This window comes from Akebia trifoliata, chromosome 16, assembly GCF_017979445.1.
Source record: "Akebia trifoliata isolate Shusen 1 chromosome 16, ASM1797944v1, whole genome shotgun sequence".
In the NCBI taxonomy this organism is placed as follows: domain Eukaryota; kingdom Viridiplantae; phylum Streptophyta; class Magnoliopsida; order Ranunculales; family Lardizabalaceae; genus Akebia; species Akebia trifoliata.
The window spans coordinates 671,772-688,171 of NC_141390.1; the positions used below are offsets into that span (position 1 = coordinate 671,772).

The 16,400-nt window shown below is 34.9% G+C and overlaps 2 protein-coding genes across 2 annotated transcripts in view; one reads left to right on the plus strand and one right to left on the minus strand.

The window, feature by feature from the left end:
* SYN4 (sister chromatid cohesion 1 protein 4) overlaps nt 1–3,478 on the plus strand; it is a 32,357-nt gene extending 28,879 nt beyond the window's left edge. Inside the window, 4 exon segments of the mRNA XM_086428081.1 lie at nt 1,964–1,997; nt 2,331–2,442; nt 2,875–3,004; nt 3,122–3,478. Of these exon segments, the coding sequence (XP_086284207.1) occupies nt 1,964–1,997; nt 2,331–2,442; nt 2,875–3,004; nt 3,122–3,220 (375 nt within the window). The 3' untranslated portion in view covers nt 3,221–3,478.
* Nucleotides 3,479–5,378: 1,900 nt separating this feature from the next.
* LOC147382141 (formin-like protein 1) lies at nt 5,379–11,707 on the minus strand. Its single transcript, XM_086427581.1, is given in 6 exon segments — nt 5,379–6,450; nt 6,452–6,517; nt 7,985–8,229; nt 9,340–9,539; nt 9,634–10,460; nt 10,463–11,707. Coding segments are annotated over 6 exon segments (2,892 nt in total). The 5' UTR covers nt 11,285–11,707; the 3' UTR covers nt 5,379–5,718.
* Nucleotides 11,708–16,400: the final 4,693 nt, after the last annotated feature.

Below are 16,400 nucleotides of genomic sequence, written 5' to 3' on the forward strand. Positions count from 1 at the left end.
AAGGACAATTCATTTATTTATATTCCATCCCATATTTTATCTCTCTATGGAGAACTGCTCTATATTTCTGTTTGATATCTATATGTATCTGCCACTCATGGAAAGGTTTACAACTTATATCTGACCCTTGTAACAGACATTTAGATGAAAGTCTCTCTTTAATTGTTAAAAATGGGATAATTATTAGAGCAAAGATGGAGCCCAAACAGAAAATGCACCGTACTTATAGGTGATAGGGAAGGACATCAGAAAGTAGAGTTGGTACCCATTATCATCAATAAGTACCGATTAAACCAACCCATGATCCTCAAGCCATATTCTGCAAAATTCAATGATCGAAGATCAGTAATACATAATCACTTTGACATTCAATAGGACATCCTTTGTGTCCTCTTCCTTCTTATTGAAATCAATTACGCAAGAATATTTCTACTTCCAAATAGATCAATGAGTACCTCAAGGAATAAGGTTCCATTGCCTGTGATGCATCTCTTTGGGATAGCAAGGTTGTTACTTATCAGTGATTGATAATGAGGGTCTTGTCTTGCTCGCTTTCCAAGCGAAGATGGCCGCTTTTGAGGGGATGGTTGTTTTCCAAATGAGCTTTGCAGGGAATGCTGACACTTTTTTTTTTTTTTTTTTTTCAGATCTCATAGTTCCTAGACCTCCCAAAAATGTACCATTGGATGAAGGAATTGAAATTCTTTCAAATAATCTCATTATTTTACTTGCTTCTCAATCAATAATATTTCTTCCAGATCACCAATCACTTGAAATATTCAATCGTTCAGTCATGATGTTTGGAAACACTTCTTCAGCATTTGTGGCATTCAATGGACCACTACTGATTCTGTTTATTCCCTATTCCAGAGTTGGTATTGCCTGACTTTTGTTTCTAGAAGTAGAATTCCATGAAGAATGATTCCATCTGTGTGTTGTTGGGGGCCTCTAGAAAGAGAGAAACCGAGTTTTTTTTTTTTTTTTTGAAGGAAAGAAAAGTGTGGTTCATGAAGTTTAGTGTTAAAAGCATTGTTATTCCTGTTGTGCAATGTCCAAAAGGAATTCCGGGGATTGATCTATACGGATTTTATATTTAGATGGGAGCTTGTGTTTCAGAGTTGTTTTTCTCATGTAGTCTCTTCTTGTTCTTTGGTTGATATGATTATATCTTAGGTTGGTATTCCTTTGTACTCTATTTTGGATTCTAATACTTAATTATCCAAAAAAATAAAAATAATAAACATTGATCTTCATGTATTGGCTAATTGGAGCACCCGTGAAATTTGATAAAGCTAAAACGAAGAAAGACTAGTCTCAATGAGCGATCCCCACACCATAATTCTTTCAAAATTTAATCGAGTACCCGATCCCACCTTGAAACAGATGCCATTTTCTATGAAGATGTTCAGCAACTTATTTCCAAACTCCTAGGACTTAGATGCATATGACTAGATCGGATACCAATCACTAGTCTCTACACCACATTTGCAAGTGAGCACTCTTTTCCATATATTTCCCCATTTCTCCCCATACCTTCATAGCCACATCAGGAGAGGTCTATTGGTCTTTATGAAATGAGAGATCCCTAACCCATAACATGCTGAAACCATGATGCAATTATCTGATGTTATGCAAAAACATTATTGTATTTGTTTATAGTCCCAACTGTTGTAATTAGTTCATAACTTTGTAGAAGTATAATCTAAAGAAAATCATGCAGATTAGTAGACTTGCCATGGAACTTCTTAATGTTACGTAATCAAAACCAAGCATAAACTAAATGCATTTCAGAGACATAATTTTGTTTGTTCAGTATGTATGTCTGACTTGGTTGCGTACCATAGCATTGTTTCCTTTTTATAAAGATGGTTGTCCTTGTTATAGTTTAGAAAATTGTCAGGCACACATGCTAAATAATTTTTTTTCTTTTTTCTTATAATACACTTTCTATTTTGTGGAGCAGGACTTCGGAAACACAGTAGACGGCAACGATACAGGTATGCTGTTTCCCCTTTTATGATTATGGAAATGTCTGATCTTATAAAAAAATAGTCTGGTCTTACCCGCCTTGTGACTGGGCCTTCAAAATGGTCTATCAGACAGCAACTCTCTCATGGAGTTACCTTTTTAGTTACAACTGGAGGGGGAAAAAACTGATGAAGAATAAAATGACTCTTTGGGAGTGATGGGCTTCCCTAAATATGTGAATTTAGAGTATATTGGTTGTGTGGCTGTGTTCTTTAGTAGTTTATTTTCATAAGAATATTTCTATATTTTGTAAATATAATATTATTCCAAGAAGTACTTGCTTACTTGGAATGGTTTTCCAGAGTTTCTGAATTTTGATGAGGAGGAAGCAATTGACGAAGAGGACGATAACGGTATGCCAAGTGCCGAAGAAGCCCGCATTCTTGACAACAGTGGATGGTCTTCTCGCTCTAGGTGGGTTCCTCTCTTTAATGTTCCTTTATTGAGAAAGTGGCATTACTCAGAGCCGGTAAAAGTTGTTTTCTGTACCCAATTGTTGCTCATGGATCACAACCCAGTAGGTTGGTCCCACCTGGTAGTGTTGGATTTACATTAGGGGCACTTGCTCCCACAAAAAATTTCATAAAAATCTGCCGCTATTTCCCCCACAAATTTTTTGAAGATTGGTGTCTTTGTTGCCCCTCCCCCTCCCCGAGACAAAATACTGGCTCGGCCCCTGCCACCTAGGGTCTTTGGTGTCTTCTGAACTTAGGAGTACACCTTATGGGGATCTCTCTAAATAGTAACATTTTAATTTGTCAAATTCATTCTCTTCCACTATCCATGAAATACCTTTAAAATTTCCATAGTTTGCTGATTTTTTTGTTTTTGTTTTTTTCCTTGCAGAGCTGTTGCAAGGTATCTCCAGACTTTGTTTGACAATGAATCTGAACATGGAAGAAAAGCTCTTCCTATGGACAACCTCTTATCTGGAAAAACTCGAAAAGAAGCATCGAGAATGTTTTTCGAGACATTGGTATGTCTTCCTAATCTTAACTTCTCTGATACTAGTGTTCTAAAGCACTTCTCTACTATGTCTAATATCTATTTCGGTACTCGCTTTGTCTTTAACCTGTTATCCTATTTATGTTAGGTTCTTAAAACAAGGGACTACATACATGTAGAACAAGAGAAATCCTTTGACAGCATCAACATCAAACCTAGAGCAAAGCTTATGAAATCAGACTTCTGATCCCTTGCAAAGAGAGCCGAGCCTTATACAAACAATTACAAATTACCCTTGTAATTTTATTAGGCTGATATCAACTCCGCCCGTCGTCCTTCTGTTCACTTGATTTTTTTTTTACCATCTAAATTATGTTTTTTTTTTTGTGCTCACCATGTCAATTATGTAGCCAATAGATTAACACACAGCGAAGTTGAGGTAGCATCTGTGTTGTAATACTGATTGTACCTCTATATGTATATATTTGTAATGTATTTGTTGTCATGATGCAAATGATTTTATAACCTTTTTTATTTTTACAAGGTAGGGGTATTTTGGGATTCATAAAGCTAAATGAATTGGTCATTTGCATGGGATGTGTTTTATATATATATATATATATATATATATATATATATATATATACAGAGTGAGTTTATGATCAAAGAATCACAAATGACACCATAAATAAGATTGTAGAATTTGCAGTTACCACTGCTGACTCCGATGGCACCCTTGAAAATTTGTGTTTTATACTAATTAATGTTGGGTATGCAGTTTTCTCCACTTGTTACCCGATTAAGTGTGTTTTAATCTTCAATTGGGAGTGAGAAATAATTGAAGAAATTGTGGTGTGATAAGTAAAAGTTGGGGTGCCAATAGCAGCTTTTTAGTTTTCAATGACAAAGAATTTATCTCTGGATAATACAAAGTAAAGGGTTTTTTATATTATTATTTGTTAAAGTAATTGAAAAAATAAATCTGTAAGTAAAATTATTACCTCACTTCTTGATAGAAGTGGAGTTTTCAAAGAAAATGAAAAAAAAAAGCCTCTGATTAGTAATTTCATGGGCATGGTTTTAAAATTCATTCAAGATCGAGATGAATCGTCCGAGTTAACTAAGTATTGGAGCTGAACAAGATCAAGTCATAAGTCACTTTTTTGATCTAGATTTAATACCTCACGATTAATTTTTTTAAGTTTTTGAACAAGATGTTTCAGATGTATCGGTAAACTCATCTGAGATGATTCGATATTGAGTCTTGACAAGACGAGATGCGAAACTGAGTTTTAAAATCATGTTTAGTCCTCTTGTTTTCTTTAGGAGATATACAATAATTTGTGAGATTTCGGTAGGAAGGTGAGGATGGATTCTCAATGCTAGCTCACAGTTATTCCCTTGGACTCTCAAGGGAAGCGTAGAGCTCTCTTCTTGCCCAATGATCATAGACTTGCTTTAAGCTCTCTTGAAAAGAAGATATTTTTTGAACTAAAATTACTTTATATTATCTAAAAATAAAAGCCAAACATAGGGTTGAGAAAAGAAGATAGTCATATAGGTATATATTTTTTTTTCATATTAAGTGGTACAATTTGTTTGTTGTCCTCCCCACTAATCCCCTCTGTATTTAATAAAATTTTCACCCAAACAATAATGCACTTGTTAGAAAGTGATGGGATCTTCAGGTACGGAGTGTGGTGTTGGATGAGGAGAAGACAAAAGGGCAAGAAATTGGACAAAAAATAATTTTAATTGTTTGTAAGGTCTCTTTAAGAATTAGGTGCATCATAATGATTTTTTGTCCAAATCAGTCATAGATATGTGGTTATGAGGCCATTTGGTAATCATTCTCATCATAGTTTATGAGTTGGGTGATCCATTATTTGCTCCATAATTGATTACTGAGGGATTTTAATGGCAATTGGTAATTAATTATTTTAACAATAAAATAAAATAAACATAGATTATTGTAGAAAAATATAGTCTACATAAACAAAAATATCTTAAAATTTAGGGTATTTTAGAAACATCCCCCTGTAAAATTGGTATTATTAGATTTACCCCCTTATTGGTAAGTCTAGGTTTTTTTTTTTGTTTTTTCATAATGATTTAACAGTAAGATTTTGATATTTTCCAAATTTTGATTTAGTAATTTTAAGTATTTAGATTTATCTTTAATTGTTTGGAAAAAAAATACTTCAATCACAAATGCTTTTAGCATAACCAATTGTGAAAAATAGAATAAGTTCAACCATACTGAGTACCAAACAGATCCTTAGTTTCAAAAGTAAAATTGCCTAACAATGCTTTTACATTTCTATATATATTTCATAGTCTTAACAACTCAATAAGAATGTATTAGTATTAGTTTACTGCATATTTCCATAATCAACAAAAGAATATTCAATTAACACAGAAGAAAATAAATTATAATCACAGCTAGAGAAACAAACAGTATTACTGAACAACATTCTTTAAATTCAGTTTTCAACAGATTTACAAAACGGGTCCGACCAATCCCCCCCCAACCCCACCTTGTTCGTCCCCGAGATAATCTACTCTTCCGTATTTTATATTTATATTATAGGATGAAACAACTCCAAAATCTTTTACATGGATATATATAATAAGCACAAATGCCAAATCCCACCATGCACGTCGATGATCCCCAAGAGACGAAGGCGTTCAGCCCCAAGTTTTGACAAAAAAAGGAACCAAGTTTTTACGTTATATAAATGAATACTATGATGAGGACGAGCTCTCATCTTCAGATGAACTATACTGCGGCTTTGCATGAAATATAGGAAAAACAGGTGGTTGTGTTGGATTTATGGGCACAGGAAATTGACGAGCTGAACTAACGATCGTCCTCTCGTTAATCTTCCCAACTTCTTTACAAACACGATCAAGAACCGAAAGAAAGTCTCTAACCACCATGAAGATTCTGAATGGGTGAGCTTCTTCTCTAGTTGAATTCCCATGGAAATATTCGGTAATCTCCTTTACTAGAGAAAGAGCGACGGTTTCTTGGGCTTGAATTTTTATAATATCCTCCTCGGCCTTCTTCAAGAAATTATTCATCGAATCGGAGAATCTCTTACTGCTTTCCTTTGAACCCATTGTTTCGTTTAATCTCAAAACCTCCCCAACATTCCCGATTCCTCTAGCAAGCTTTGAAACATCATTGCTAAGTATATCAGATTCCATTGCAGCGGCTTTCTTCACGTTCGTGAGGTCCCCACTTAGACTGGCAACAACGGGTAAACCAAGCTTTCTAAATTCTATGTCGTTTTGGAAATTGGATTGATTGGAAACTGAAATACGAGATCCTTCCGCTCTTATAATTTCTTGCACGACGAAATGCAATAATGTGGTCTTCCCATCAGTACCCTTGACATCGACTAGCTTGAGGAGTGTGTCGAGCTTGAAGGCGTGAGCGTCACCACGATTGGTCCCAACGTTCATGCGGTTACCAGGTCTTGAGCACGGCTTCGAGAAGTTTTATAAACATCCTATTGTTTCTCAGTTCCTCACACGCTGCCTGAAAAAAGGAAGAACAGTGAGAGGAGTGGCCCCCAAATGAATACTCACAAATAATGAACTATAATATATTTAGGATATGAGAGGTAAATCCTTAAAAAAGAACTCCTATCTTCAAACATGGCAGTCTACCATGTTTAAGAGCCAAAGAGAAAAAAAAAAAAAAAAAAATTGAACACACAGAACACAAGGATTTCTGTGGTTCAGCAAATAGCCTACGTCCACAGAGGAGAAGGAGATCAATCCAATATCAACAATAAAGATTACAAGCTCTCAACCTCTACAACTCTCTTGGCCACCAGAGACCTCATATCGCAAAAAACAATAAAACTCTCACACAAAACCCTAGGTCGAAAATACATATGGTCCTACTCCAGTTCAGAAAAGGTTCCCTTTGATTTTGCCTCTTGAAGCCCAAGCCAAAACAAAAATACTAGATATATTCGCAAAAATATCTTATTTAGATAGCTAGTAACTAAGCAATGTTTTTGTTTTTATCTAGAATAATAAATTATCCAATAATTTACAGAGGCATCGGCATTTCAAGTCGTTCTACTATGTCCAATAGGCCATTCATACCTTAATTACAGAGAACCCTATCCTTGATTTATGAGAAAATGATCCATTTGGAATATTGAAGTTACAAATAAGGCCAATATTAGTCAGGTAGACAACAAGGAACACAAGTAGCCATGGAGGACATGCAAGGGAATGAGATTTACCATTTGGTGGTCCCAGATGGGAACTCATTGCATGATGAGTTAAAGTTCAGTGGATCAGAAAGAGAGGAACCACAAATGGTGAAACTTCAATGATGAGGGGTAAAACTTTCTGTTAAGAGGAACAAAAATAATGAGGGGTAAAACTTAAAATCGGTGAAAATAGTGAGGAAGGTTAGAGATAGTTGAGTAAATCTTTCGATTATTTGAAGGTGATGTGTGCCTTCATGTGTGTGTTGTTCAATTTTGGTATGCAAAACATGTGCCAGAATACTCAGAAATAACACCCCTCCCTCACATACAAATTATAAGTAGAGGAACAAAAATAATGAGTGGTTAAACTTTAAATCAGAGAAAATAGTGAAGAAGGATAGGGATAGTAGAGAGTAAATCTTTCGATTATTTGGGTGATGCGTCCCTTCTTGTGTATGTTTTCGATTTGCTTGGTATGCAAAACATGTGTCAGAGTACTCTCCCTCATACACAAATTACAAGTATGGTGTTAGAGGAACAAAAATAAGTTTAAATCAGTGAAAATAGTGAGAAAGTAAAGGGACAATTGAGTTATTTGGAGGTGGTGCGTGCCTTCATGTGTTTGTTGTTCAAGTTTTGTCGTGGCATGCAAAACATGTGTCAGAGTACTCAGAAATAACACCCCTAGCTCACACACAATTACAAGTATCGCAGCTTTCAGAAGCAAAAAATCCAATTAAATGAACAATAAAAAATAATGGAAGAATACAGATTACCTCTAGAGTTGCGAATGACTTTTTGAGGTACTCAACCTCTGAATCGAAATTGGCTATGTAAAGCATTGCATCCACTCTCTTAAATGCGAAAGGAATATCAAGTAAAGCCTTGAGAAATCTCTCAGCGGGACCAAGCTTAAAAGGTGAATCATCTTTGTAGTCTTTCAGTTTGCGTTCTTCCTCTTTGGTTGGGGCCATCTTCAATAAACTTTCAAGAAGCTCAGTTCCCAATGTATCTGAATTACCTGTTTGCAAGTACTAAAGTTTTCAATACAAATTTAAGGGTAAAAATCCATACAAAACATAGTAAATTGGGAAATGCCGGCATCCTAAAGCGATAGATGCTAGAAATGTCCCCAATTCTGTCCAATAAAATTGTCACTATGTGGCCATGTTTACCATTTTAACATAAAAATAAAGGCAGCTTGGACCTTGGATCCTTTCTAAAATTGGCCATGTCTATCATTTTAACCAGAACTTTTACATGGATACTGGACATCTTCAGTCATATTGTGTCTTCGGATGCAATTTTACTAAAAATTTGAAGAACTATTCTTCCCCTTAAATTTCAAAGGATTGACCAAATAGATGAAAAAGGTACAATTTAATCCACCAATCTAAGAAATAAGCATCAAGCTCATGTACCGACAAGAGAAGTTGAATGCACTTGAATTAATTTATGATCGAACGACACATATCGTCCTTAAGACATTATGTCAATGAACCTTCCTTAATAGCCAGAATATTCTTTTGAAGTAGCCACATTGCCACTAGCATAACTTCATCAAGACCAACTCTAAGACAACTTGTACTATAGTAGTTCCATTCTACCGATTCAAAGCCGAAAAGCTCTAGAATGTTGATCATGAACTCATCAAGACCAACTCTAAGACAACTTGTACTATTAGTAATTCCATTCTACTGATTCAAAGCCGAAAAGCTCTAGAATGTTGATCATGAACTCAATGCATCTTTACTACTATAATGAGAGAACACCGAGTAGAAGTCGTTCGACACCAACATTTGGATCTCACAAATGCCCCCATCTTTACATTAAACTTATACAATTAGTGTCATTTTGGTCAAAAACCAAGAAAATTGCAACCCACTGCCCTATAATCGCGTTGGTTAATTTTCAAAATTACAAAAATATCATTTTTATTACGTAGTCTTCAAAAGCACATGCTACCATTTAGTACAGATATAAGAAAGAATACAATACCATTCAAACACCAAAAATTATAACTTTAATGCGCAAGGCAAACTTTTCATGGCTCATTTACATGGAGAATTCAAAAAACAAAACTCAGGCCAGCATTTAGTAGAAAACAGAAAGCAAGTAATCAAGCTGTTACCTTCCAAAAGCGCTTCACAGACTTCCTCGATAGTCACATTGAGAGCCCTCAACAAAATTGCGATATTCTGCGATTTCTTCGGATCGAGAACCCTATTCTCTTGGTTTGGTGGTGGAAGAACAGGGCGCCAAGTAGTTTCTTTTGGTGTCATACTTGTGCCATTCACAACGAATAATGTCTCGATCATCTCCTCGTTCAATCTGCAATCAACCAAATTCGACATTCTTATACAAGAGACCACATAATTCAATCCAAAATAGGAAGAAATCAATTAAAGGGGATGGAAAATCCTACTGGAAAGAGCTCGATTTCAGTTGATCCCACACCATTGCTCTATCAGAGCTTGCTCTGACCTTATCCCAATGTAAAGGCTTCAACTTTGGTTTCGGGGTCTCCTCAAGATTCTGTGAAAATTCAGCTGGAGAAACCTCATTCGAAGAATTATTGAACGCTACAGGTCTCGATGGAGTAATTAGAACCGATGGCCTAGAAATGGTAAGCTCCTGGACCTGCATAAAAGGATTTGGATTTTCCCAGAATTTGGGGAGTGGAGGGGGAGGAGGAGGGGGCCTTGTTGGTGGTGGTGGGAAGGAAATTGTATTCCTAGAAACACCAATATTTCTTGCAAAAGAATCCTGATTTTGGCCAGAAACATTTGAAAGTCTTGATGGTGAATGTGGGTTTTTTTCCAAATCTCTTTCAGGGGGTGAAGAAGGTGGAGATGGTGAAGTGGGTTTTCTCTTCGGAGGCGATGGGGTCATTGGACGAGGTAGGGGTGGCGGTGGTGGAGGCAGCTTGACAACAGAATCTGGAAATTTCTTAGATTTTAAGCTTCTAGGACTCAAGCTAGTTGGAGAAGCTGAATTCGAAGTTGGGCACGAAGAATTACTCGAATTCGAACTCCTACTCTCAAACTTCTTCGCTCCCAAAGCCGAATTAGAAGTTGGGGACGACCGATCACTCGAATTTGAGCTCCTTTTCTCGAAACTCTTCACCCCCACATTGAAATTCGAGGTTGGGGACGAAGGATCACTCGAATTCGAGCTCCTACTCTCGAAATTCTCCATACCCACGGCTGCAGACACTCTTCGAGAGCTAGATCCAGTACCAGTAAGACTCTCTTCCTCCCACCCGACGAACCTCTAGGAGAGTAAAACTCCTCTTCTTCATCTTCTCCTTCAGAACCCACTCCAGCATTTCGATAATTCTGCCTAGAACTACTTCGGGCGAGTGGCGGAAGCGGGTGGAGCTCCGGAGAACCCAATTTTACATACGACGATGTACTCGAAGCAGCGCCAACACTTCCAGAATCGACTCCATCACAATCGATTCCACGAGAATTAACCAATGTACCCAAATAGAGAAATTCAGAACTTGGGCCTGTTGTTGCGCCGCCGTGACTTCGTACCTTGAGATGCCCATCAGAGGGTGCAGTGTTGGCTGGGAACAATCTATGACTATCTGATCTAGAGGTCTTGTTAATGGGAAATTTTCGACGATTTCTGTAATAAAGGAGAAGGATTATAGAGGCAATGAAGGAGATAGAGAAGAGAGCGAGGATTACAGCGGTGGCAACGAGTTTAGGAGAAATGGGTTTGTGGTGAGGAGTGTGAGGGAAGATGAGAGAAGAGATGTTGGCAGGGAATGTGTTGGTGGAAGAAGCAGAAGAGGAAGGAGTGGGAGGAGGGGGAGAAGGGTAAGATGGGAAAAAAGGTTGTTTGTTAGGGGTGGAAGAGGAAAATGGGAATTTGGGTATTGGTGGAGATGTTTGTTGTTGAGGTTGAGATTGGGGAGAGGAAGATGGAGGTTGGGTTGGAGGGTTGGAAGAAGGAAGAGGGATGAAGGGTTGATGGAGGATCCGACGGTGGGAAATGGGGGTGTAGGATAAGTGGTGGGGTGTGTAGGATAAGATCAGAAGGAAGATGAGGATGAAGAAGGTGGGCATTGTGTGAGTTTCAAGTAACTCTCTCAGATTTGTGTGTTAGAGAGAGAGAGAGAGAGAGTTGGATGGGTGCTTTGAAGGGACTATTTTGGCTGATAGAGAGAGAAAGAGAGGTTGAGATGTTTGATGGGCATTTTTGTTGTGTGACTGTGTGTGTGTGTGTGTAAGAGAGAGAGAGAGAGATGGAGATTTTGTTCTTTAATGGGTAGTCTGGAGGAGATGAGGTGAAGTTACAGGGGAAGATTGAGAGAGAGAGAGAGAGAGATTTGGTGATGCTTTGAAGGGACTATTTTGGCTGATAGAGAGAGAAGGAAAGGTTAAAATCTTTGAGTTTGATGGGCATTTTGGTGTGTGTGCAAGAGAGAGAAAAAAAAAAAGCTCTGTTCTTTGATGGATCTCTCTTGAGGAGGAAGAGAGAGAGAGAGAGAGACAGGAACAACCAAAATTACTAGTGATGGGTTGGATATTGAAGAGAGAAAGAGAAGAAAGAAACAACTCACGCTGACAACAGTAAGTAATGTATTGCTGAGTGGGAAAAGGAGAGAAAAAGAGGTACTTTCCAACTTAACAGTGGAAAAGGGTTATTTAAACATTCCTCCCTCAACCTTTTGCTGAATATTTGACAGATCCCTGTGTTTTCAAAATTGATGATTTTAAGATTATAAAATGGTCTAAATACCCTCATCTTTTTTAGTTCAAAATTCTTTTTGATTTTTTCCCCAATATATTCAATCTCAAACATAAATTACTTTTCATCATTTTGGTGTGCTACCCAAAATTCATCGATTATTACGTCTCCAAAAGTTCTATCTTGCTTATGAGATTGAAACAAATAAAATATCTTCAAATTGAAAATTAGAGTTAAAATTATACCTTATAAATCGAAGATGAGTGATTTTAAGGAGTAAAAATATGATATTTGATTATAGGTTGTCAAATGTGATATTCTAAGCGTTCTCTGTTAATCTCTTAAAGAAGACTAAGGTCATGAGTATATCAAATTGTTTTAATCGTTAACTCCCATAAAATAAAAAAAGAAAAAAATCTATCGTGCTCTTGAGATTTGAAAATTGAAAGAGGTGGAATATGGCAAGAATAATAATTTTACACCAATGATTGCATATAATGGATTTCTAGATAAAAATAAAAAATTTATTCCTAAAGGTTGAAGATGAGTGGATTTAAATTATTTTATTAATTTATCAAATTATACAAAAGTCAAGGGTATGTCATTAATTTGAAAGAAGAGGAGGTAAGGCTAAATATCTACAAATATCACAAAGGAGTAAAGTTTAAACCACCCACTTTTTTTTGTGTAATCAAATCTCACAACACAAGAAGAAAACTTGAGGGACTCACAAATCCTTCAAGGCTGATCTTTCCAAATATGAGCATTGTTGATCAAAAACCAGTATGAGAAGCAATAGAGGAAAATGGCTTAAAGGCATGAATCATGTTAATTTTGTTCAATGGGTCAGAAAATTATTCTATGTATATTTGGCATGACCCACATGGGGGACAGGTACTTCTTACCAAACTCTTATTTCATTTATTTTGAGAACTTATAATGCCACACCAACCTTTTTTTTACAGCATCTTCTAATTTTAAAACCATTTGAAATCAGACATCAAACACATTTTTAATTTAAGAAGAAAATACAAGTTTTTTAGGGAACAATTTATATTTCTTAGAGATTTATTCGTAAAAAGAGTCGTTAGGATTATTTTTCCATTTCAATCACTCATTTGATGGTCAACCTAAAACATTTTTTGAGATCAGTCCTTACTTTTTATTACTAAAACTTTCTTGAAGTTTTGAAAACTCCAAAGGAACTTTACTTTATCAAGTTTGTTATTCAACAAATCTTAAAGTTGGACCCACATCCTTTAAAAAGATTAAATATCTATAATATTCTTAATCATTTAAATCAAATACATATTATATTGTCTCTCTTCTCAACATCTATTCTTCACTAAAATCATGAATCAGACTCAAAAATATTATATATATATATTTTAATATGAGTATTATCATGAATAGAAAGTTGTGGTGTTGCATTGTTGCCAATGTGGCCATATGGGCCCAATGATGATGATTTTGAGAGCGATAATAATTGTTAAGAGGACGAGAGATAGAATAAAAGTATTTTATTTAAAGAATGAGAGTAACATAGGTATGTAATCTTTTAAAAGAATGTGATTCTCACTCTAGGGTTTGTTGAGTAACAAACTTGATAAACTAAGATTCACTTAGAGTTGTTAGAACTTCAAGTGAGTTTTTGTATATAAAAAAATGCAATCGTGAGATTAGTCTAATAAATCTCTCTATTTTTATTAGAACCAATTAATGAAATTATGTGTAGCACATCAATTGATGTTATGACACGTCATAATTTGAATTTTTATTATTTATTTATTTTCTTTCTATGTCTTTTATCTTTCTTTTTGCTCTCTTTCATGCCCTCTTTACCCTTCATCTTTCCTTACCCCCTTTAATTAACTCTCTTTTCTCTACCGGTCACTTTCTACTTCTCTCCTACATTTTGCTTATTTATACCTTTGCTCTCCAAATCTCCCATGATAAATCTCTGTCATATGTCTTACTTTCTCTTCTTTCGAAAAAGGAGTGAAGGAGGAGAGGCTTAAAAGAAGATTAGGTAATTGAAATATCCTTCAAGTCCTGTAATTTACTGTGTTATCTTAGAGAAAGTATATGCTTTTCATTTTATTTGAAAAGAAGAAGGCATAATTGAATTATTATTCATGTTTGCAATATTTGCAGTGAATTTGAATATAACTGTTGTAGTATGTGACTCATATTGAGTAGAACATGTATATAGAGAAAGCATGCAGATGGTGGAGTGGAGAGAAGGGGGAGTGTTGTGTTCCAAGTGGAACGACGACATTTGTTTTGGGATTGTTGGAGACAATTAATAGGTTGCGGGGTACGAGGGCAACACCCTCGCGGTACGGTACAAGGGTATTATTGAAATTTTCTAATACCTATTGTACGACTAGGATTTACTATAAATTTATATGATGTAACCCTAATTTGACATATAGTGAAAATTCAGCTCTTCGCTCTTGTGGATGTAGGCATACTGCCAAACTACATTAAATCTGTGTGTTTTTATTTCTTTCTTATTTTTCTCTTTTTCGTATTATTCATCATAATTACCACGCGTAGCACAACAATAACTTATCACACAAGTCCTTTATTATATGAAAGCGTTTTCAAACCTTGTTTAAGACCATGACCTTATTTTTTAGTTGATCCAATTAATTAAATTATTTTTAGTACACCAAACAATATTATGACACATCATAATTTGAATTTTTTTTTTTCATTCTATGTCTTTTCTCTACCTTTTATGCTATCTTTTCCTATCCCCTTTAATTAACTCTCCATTCTCTCTCTTTTTGGTCTAAATATCACATTTTCTATTTCTCTCCCACCTCTTTTACTTTTTTTTCTCTATCTTTGTGATCTAAATCTCTCAAGATAAATCTCTCCTTCTACTATCTCCTCTCTCTCCCCCTTTTTGTAGAGAAAAAATTGGTGAAGGAGGAGAAGATTAGGTAATAGGAAAGTCCTTTTAAGGCACATAGTTCACTATGTTTTGTTAAAAAAGTAGATACCTCTCAATTTATTTGAAAAGAGGAATATGTTATTGAAAAAAAAAAAAAATTATATCGTGCTCTTGCAATATTTGCACTAACATTGGAGAGAACCTATCACACAAGTTCTTTACTATAAAATGCCTCTTAAAATTTGGATTACATTAAAAGAATGACTAAATTTATAAATGGCTAAATTACACTTTAAGCCCTTATAATTTGACAATATTTCATTTTGACCCCTTAACATTTTGATAATTGCACTCACCTTCGCTTTCATTGACAGGGTTAAAATTTAGATGTTATTTTACTATTTTACCCTCTTATTTATGTTATTTTTATTAGAAAAAATAAATTTTAAAACAATAATTAAAATGCCCCGCTTAGGCATTCATTGAACTTATTTTTTCCCTTACATATTTTTATTTATAAAAAATAATAACATTTTGAAAAGGGCAAAATGGTCTTACAAAAGGAATTTAACTATTAAATTGTCGGCAATTTCACGGAAGTGGGAAAGTGTAATTATCAAACATTAGGGCCTCAAAATGGAATTAAGACAAACTACATGGCGTCAATGTGTAATTTACCCTTTATCAATAGGAAAGAAAGATAGACTTGTTTTGAGATTAAAGTTTTAAAAATAGAAAATTTTCTTACAGACCTAGCAGAGGGATATTTTTTTCTAATTAGCCTTTGAGTTTTGGGTGGTTGCTTGAAAGTCCATTTTATTAAACTTTTTATTTCTTAATGGTCCCTCAATCTCATTTTAGCTTATAATGTTTTTGAAATGCCCAAATTCATCTTTTTCACATACTTGGGTTGTCCAATGATAATTCCAATAATTTTCAACGATTTTTTTTTTATCGTGAATGATAAATGAAAATGATCTATTTCTAATTGTGAACGTTTAGATGTGTTTTTTAATTTATTCCAACGATTTATAACAAAAAATGAAAAACGAAGCTGGGATTAAAAAGAAAATTATGTTGTGTTGAGCTCACCAATTTTTGTTTATCGTCGAATTCAACAATTTTATTGTCGAGCTCACCAATTTTTATTTATCATCGAGTTCAATATTTTTATTGTTGAACTCACCAATTTTTATTGTTGAGTTCGACAATTTTTTTTTTTTTAAACGTCGAACTCTACAATAAAAATGTTAACTTGAAAATAAGAAGTAGTGAGCTTGACGCTGGTAAAACTTATCATTTTTATTTTTTGAGTCTTTTCTACTAAAATACATGGAAAGATAAAAACATAATAATTTGTTTAGATAATTTCAAATCAAAAGAATCATCCTTAATTGATTTTCATAAAAAAATAAAACACAAAATTAAAAAAAATGTTAACTTTTTACATACATCTTCAAAATACTTGAAAATGACTTCTACTTTCTTCTCATATCTTTTCCATTGGAATGGAATCTATGAAACTTAAATAGAATGTTGGAAATCCAATTTTTTTGGAAGAAAATGGTGAGTTCAAATGATTAGGACAA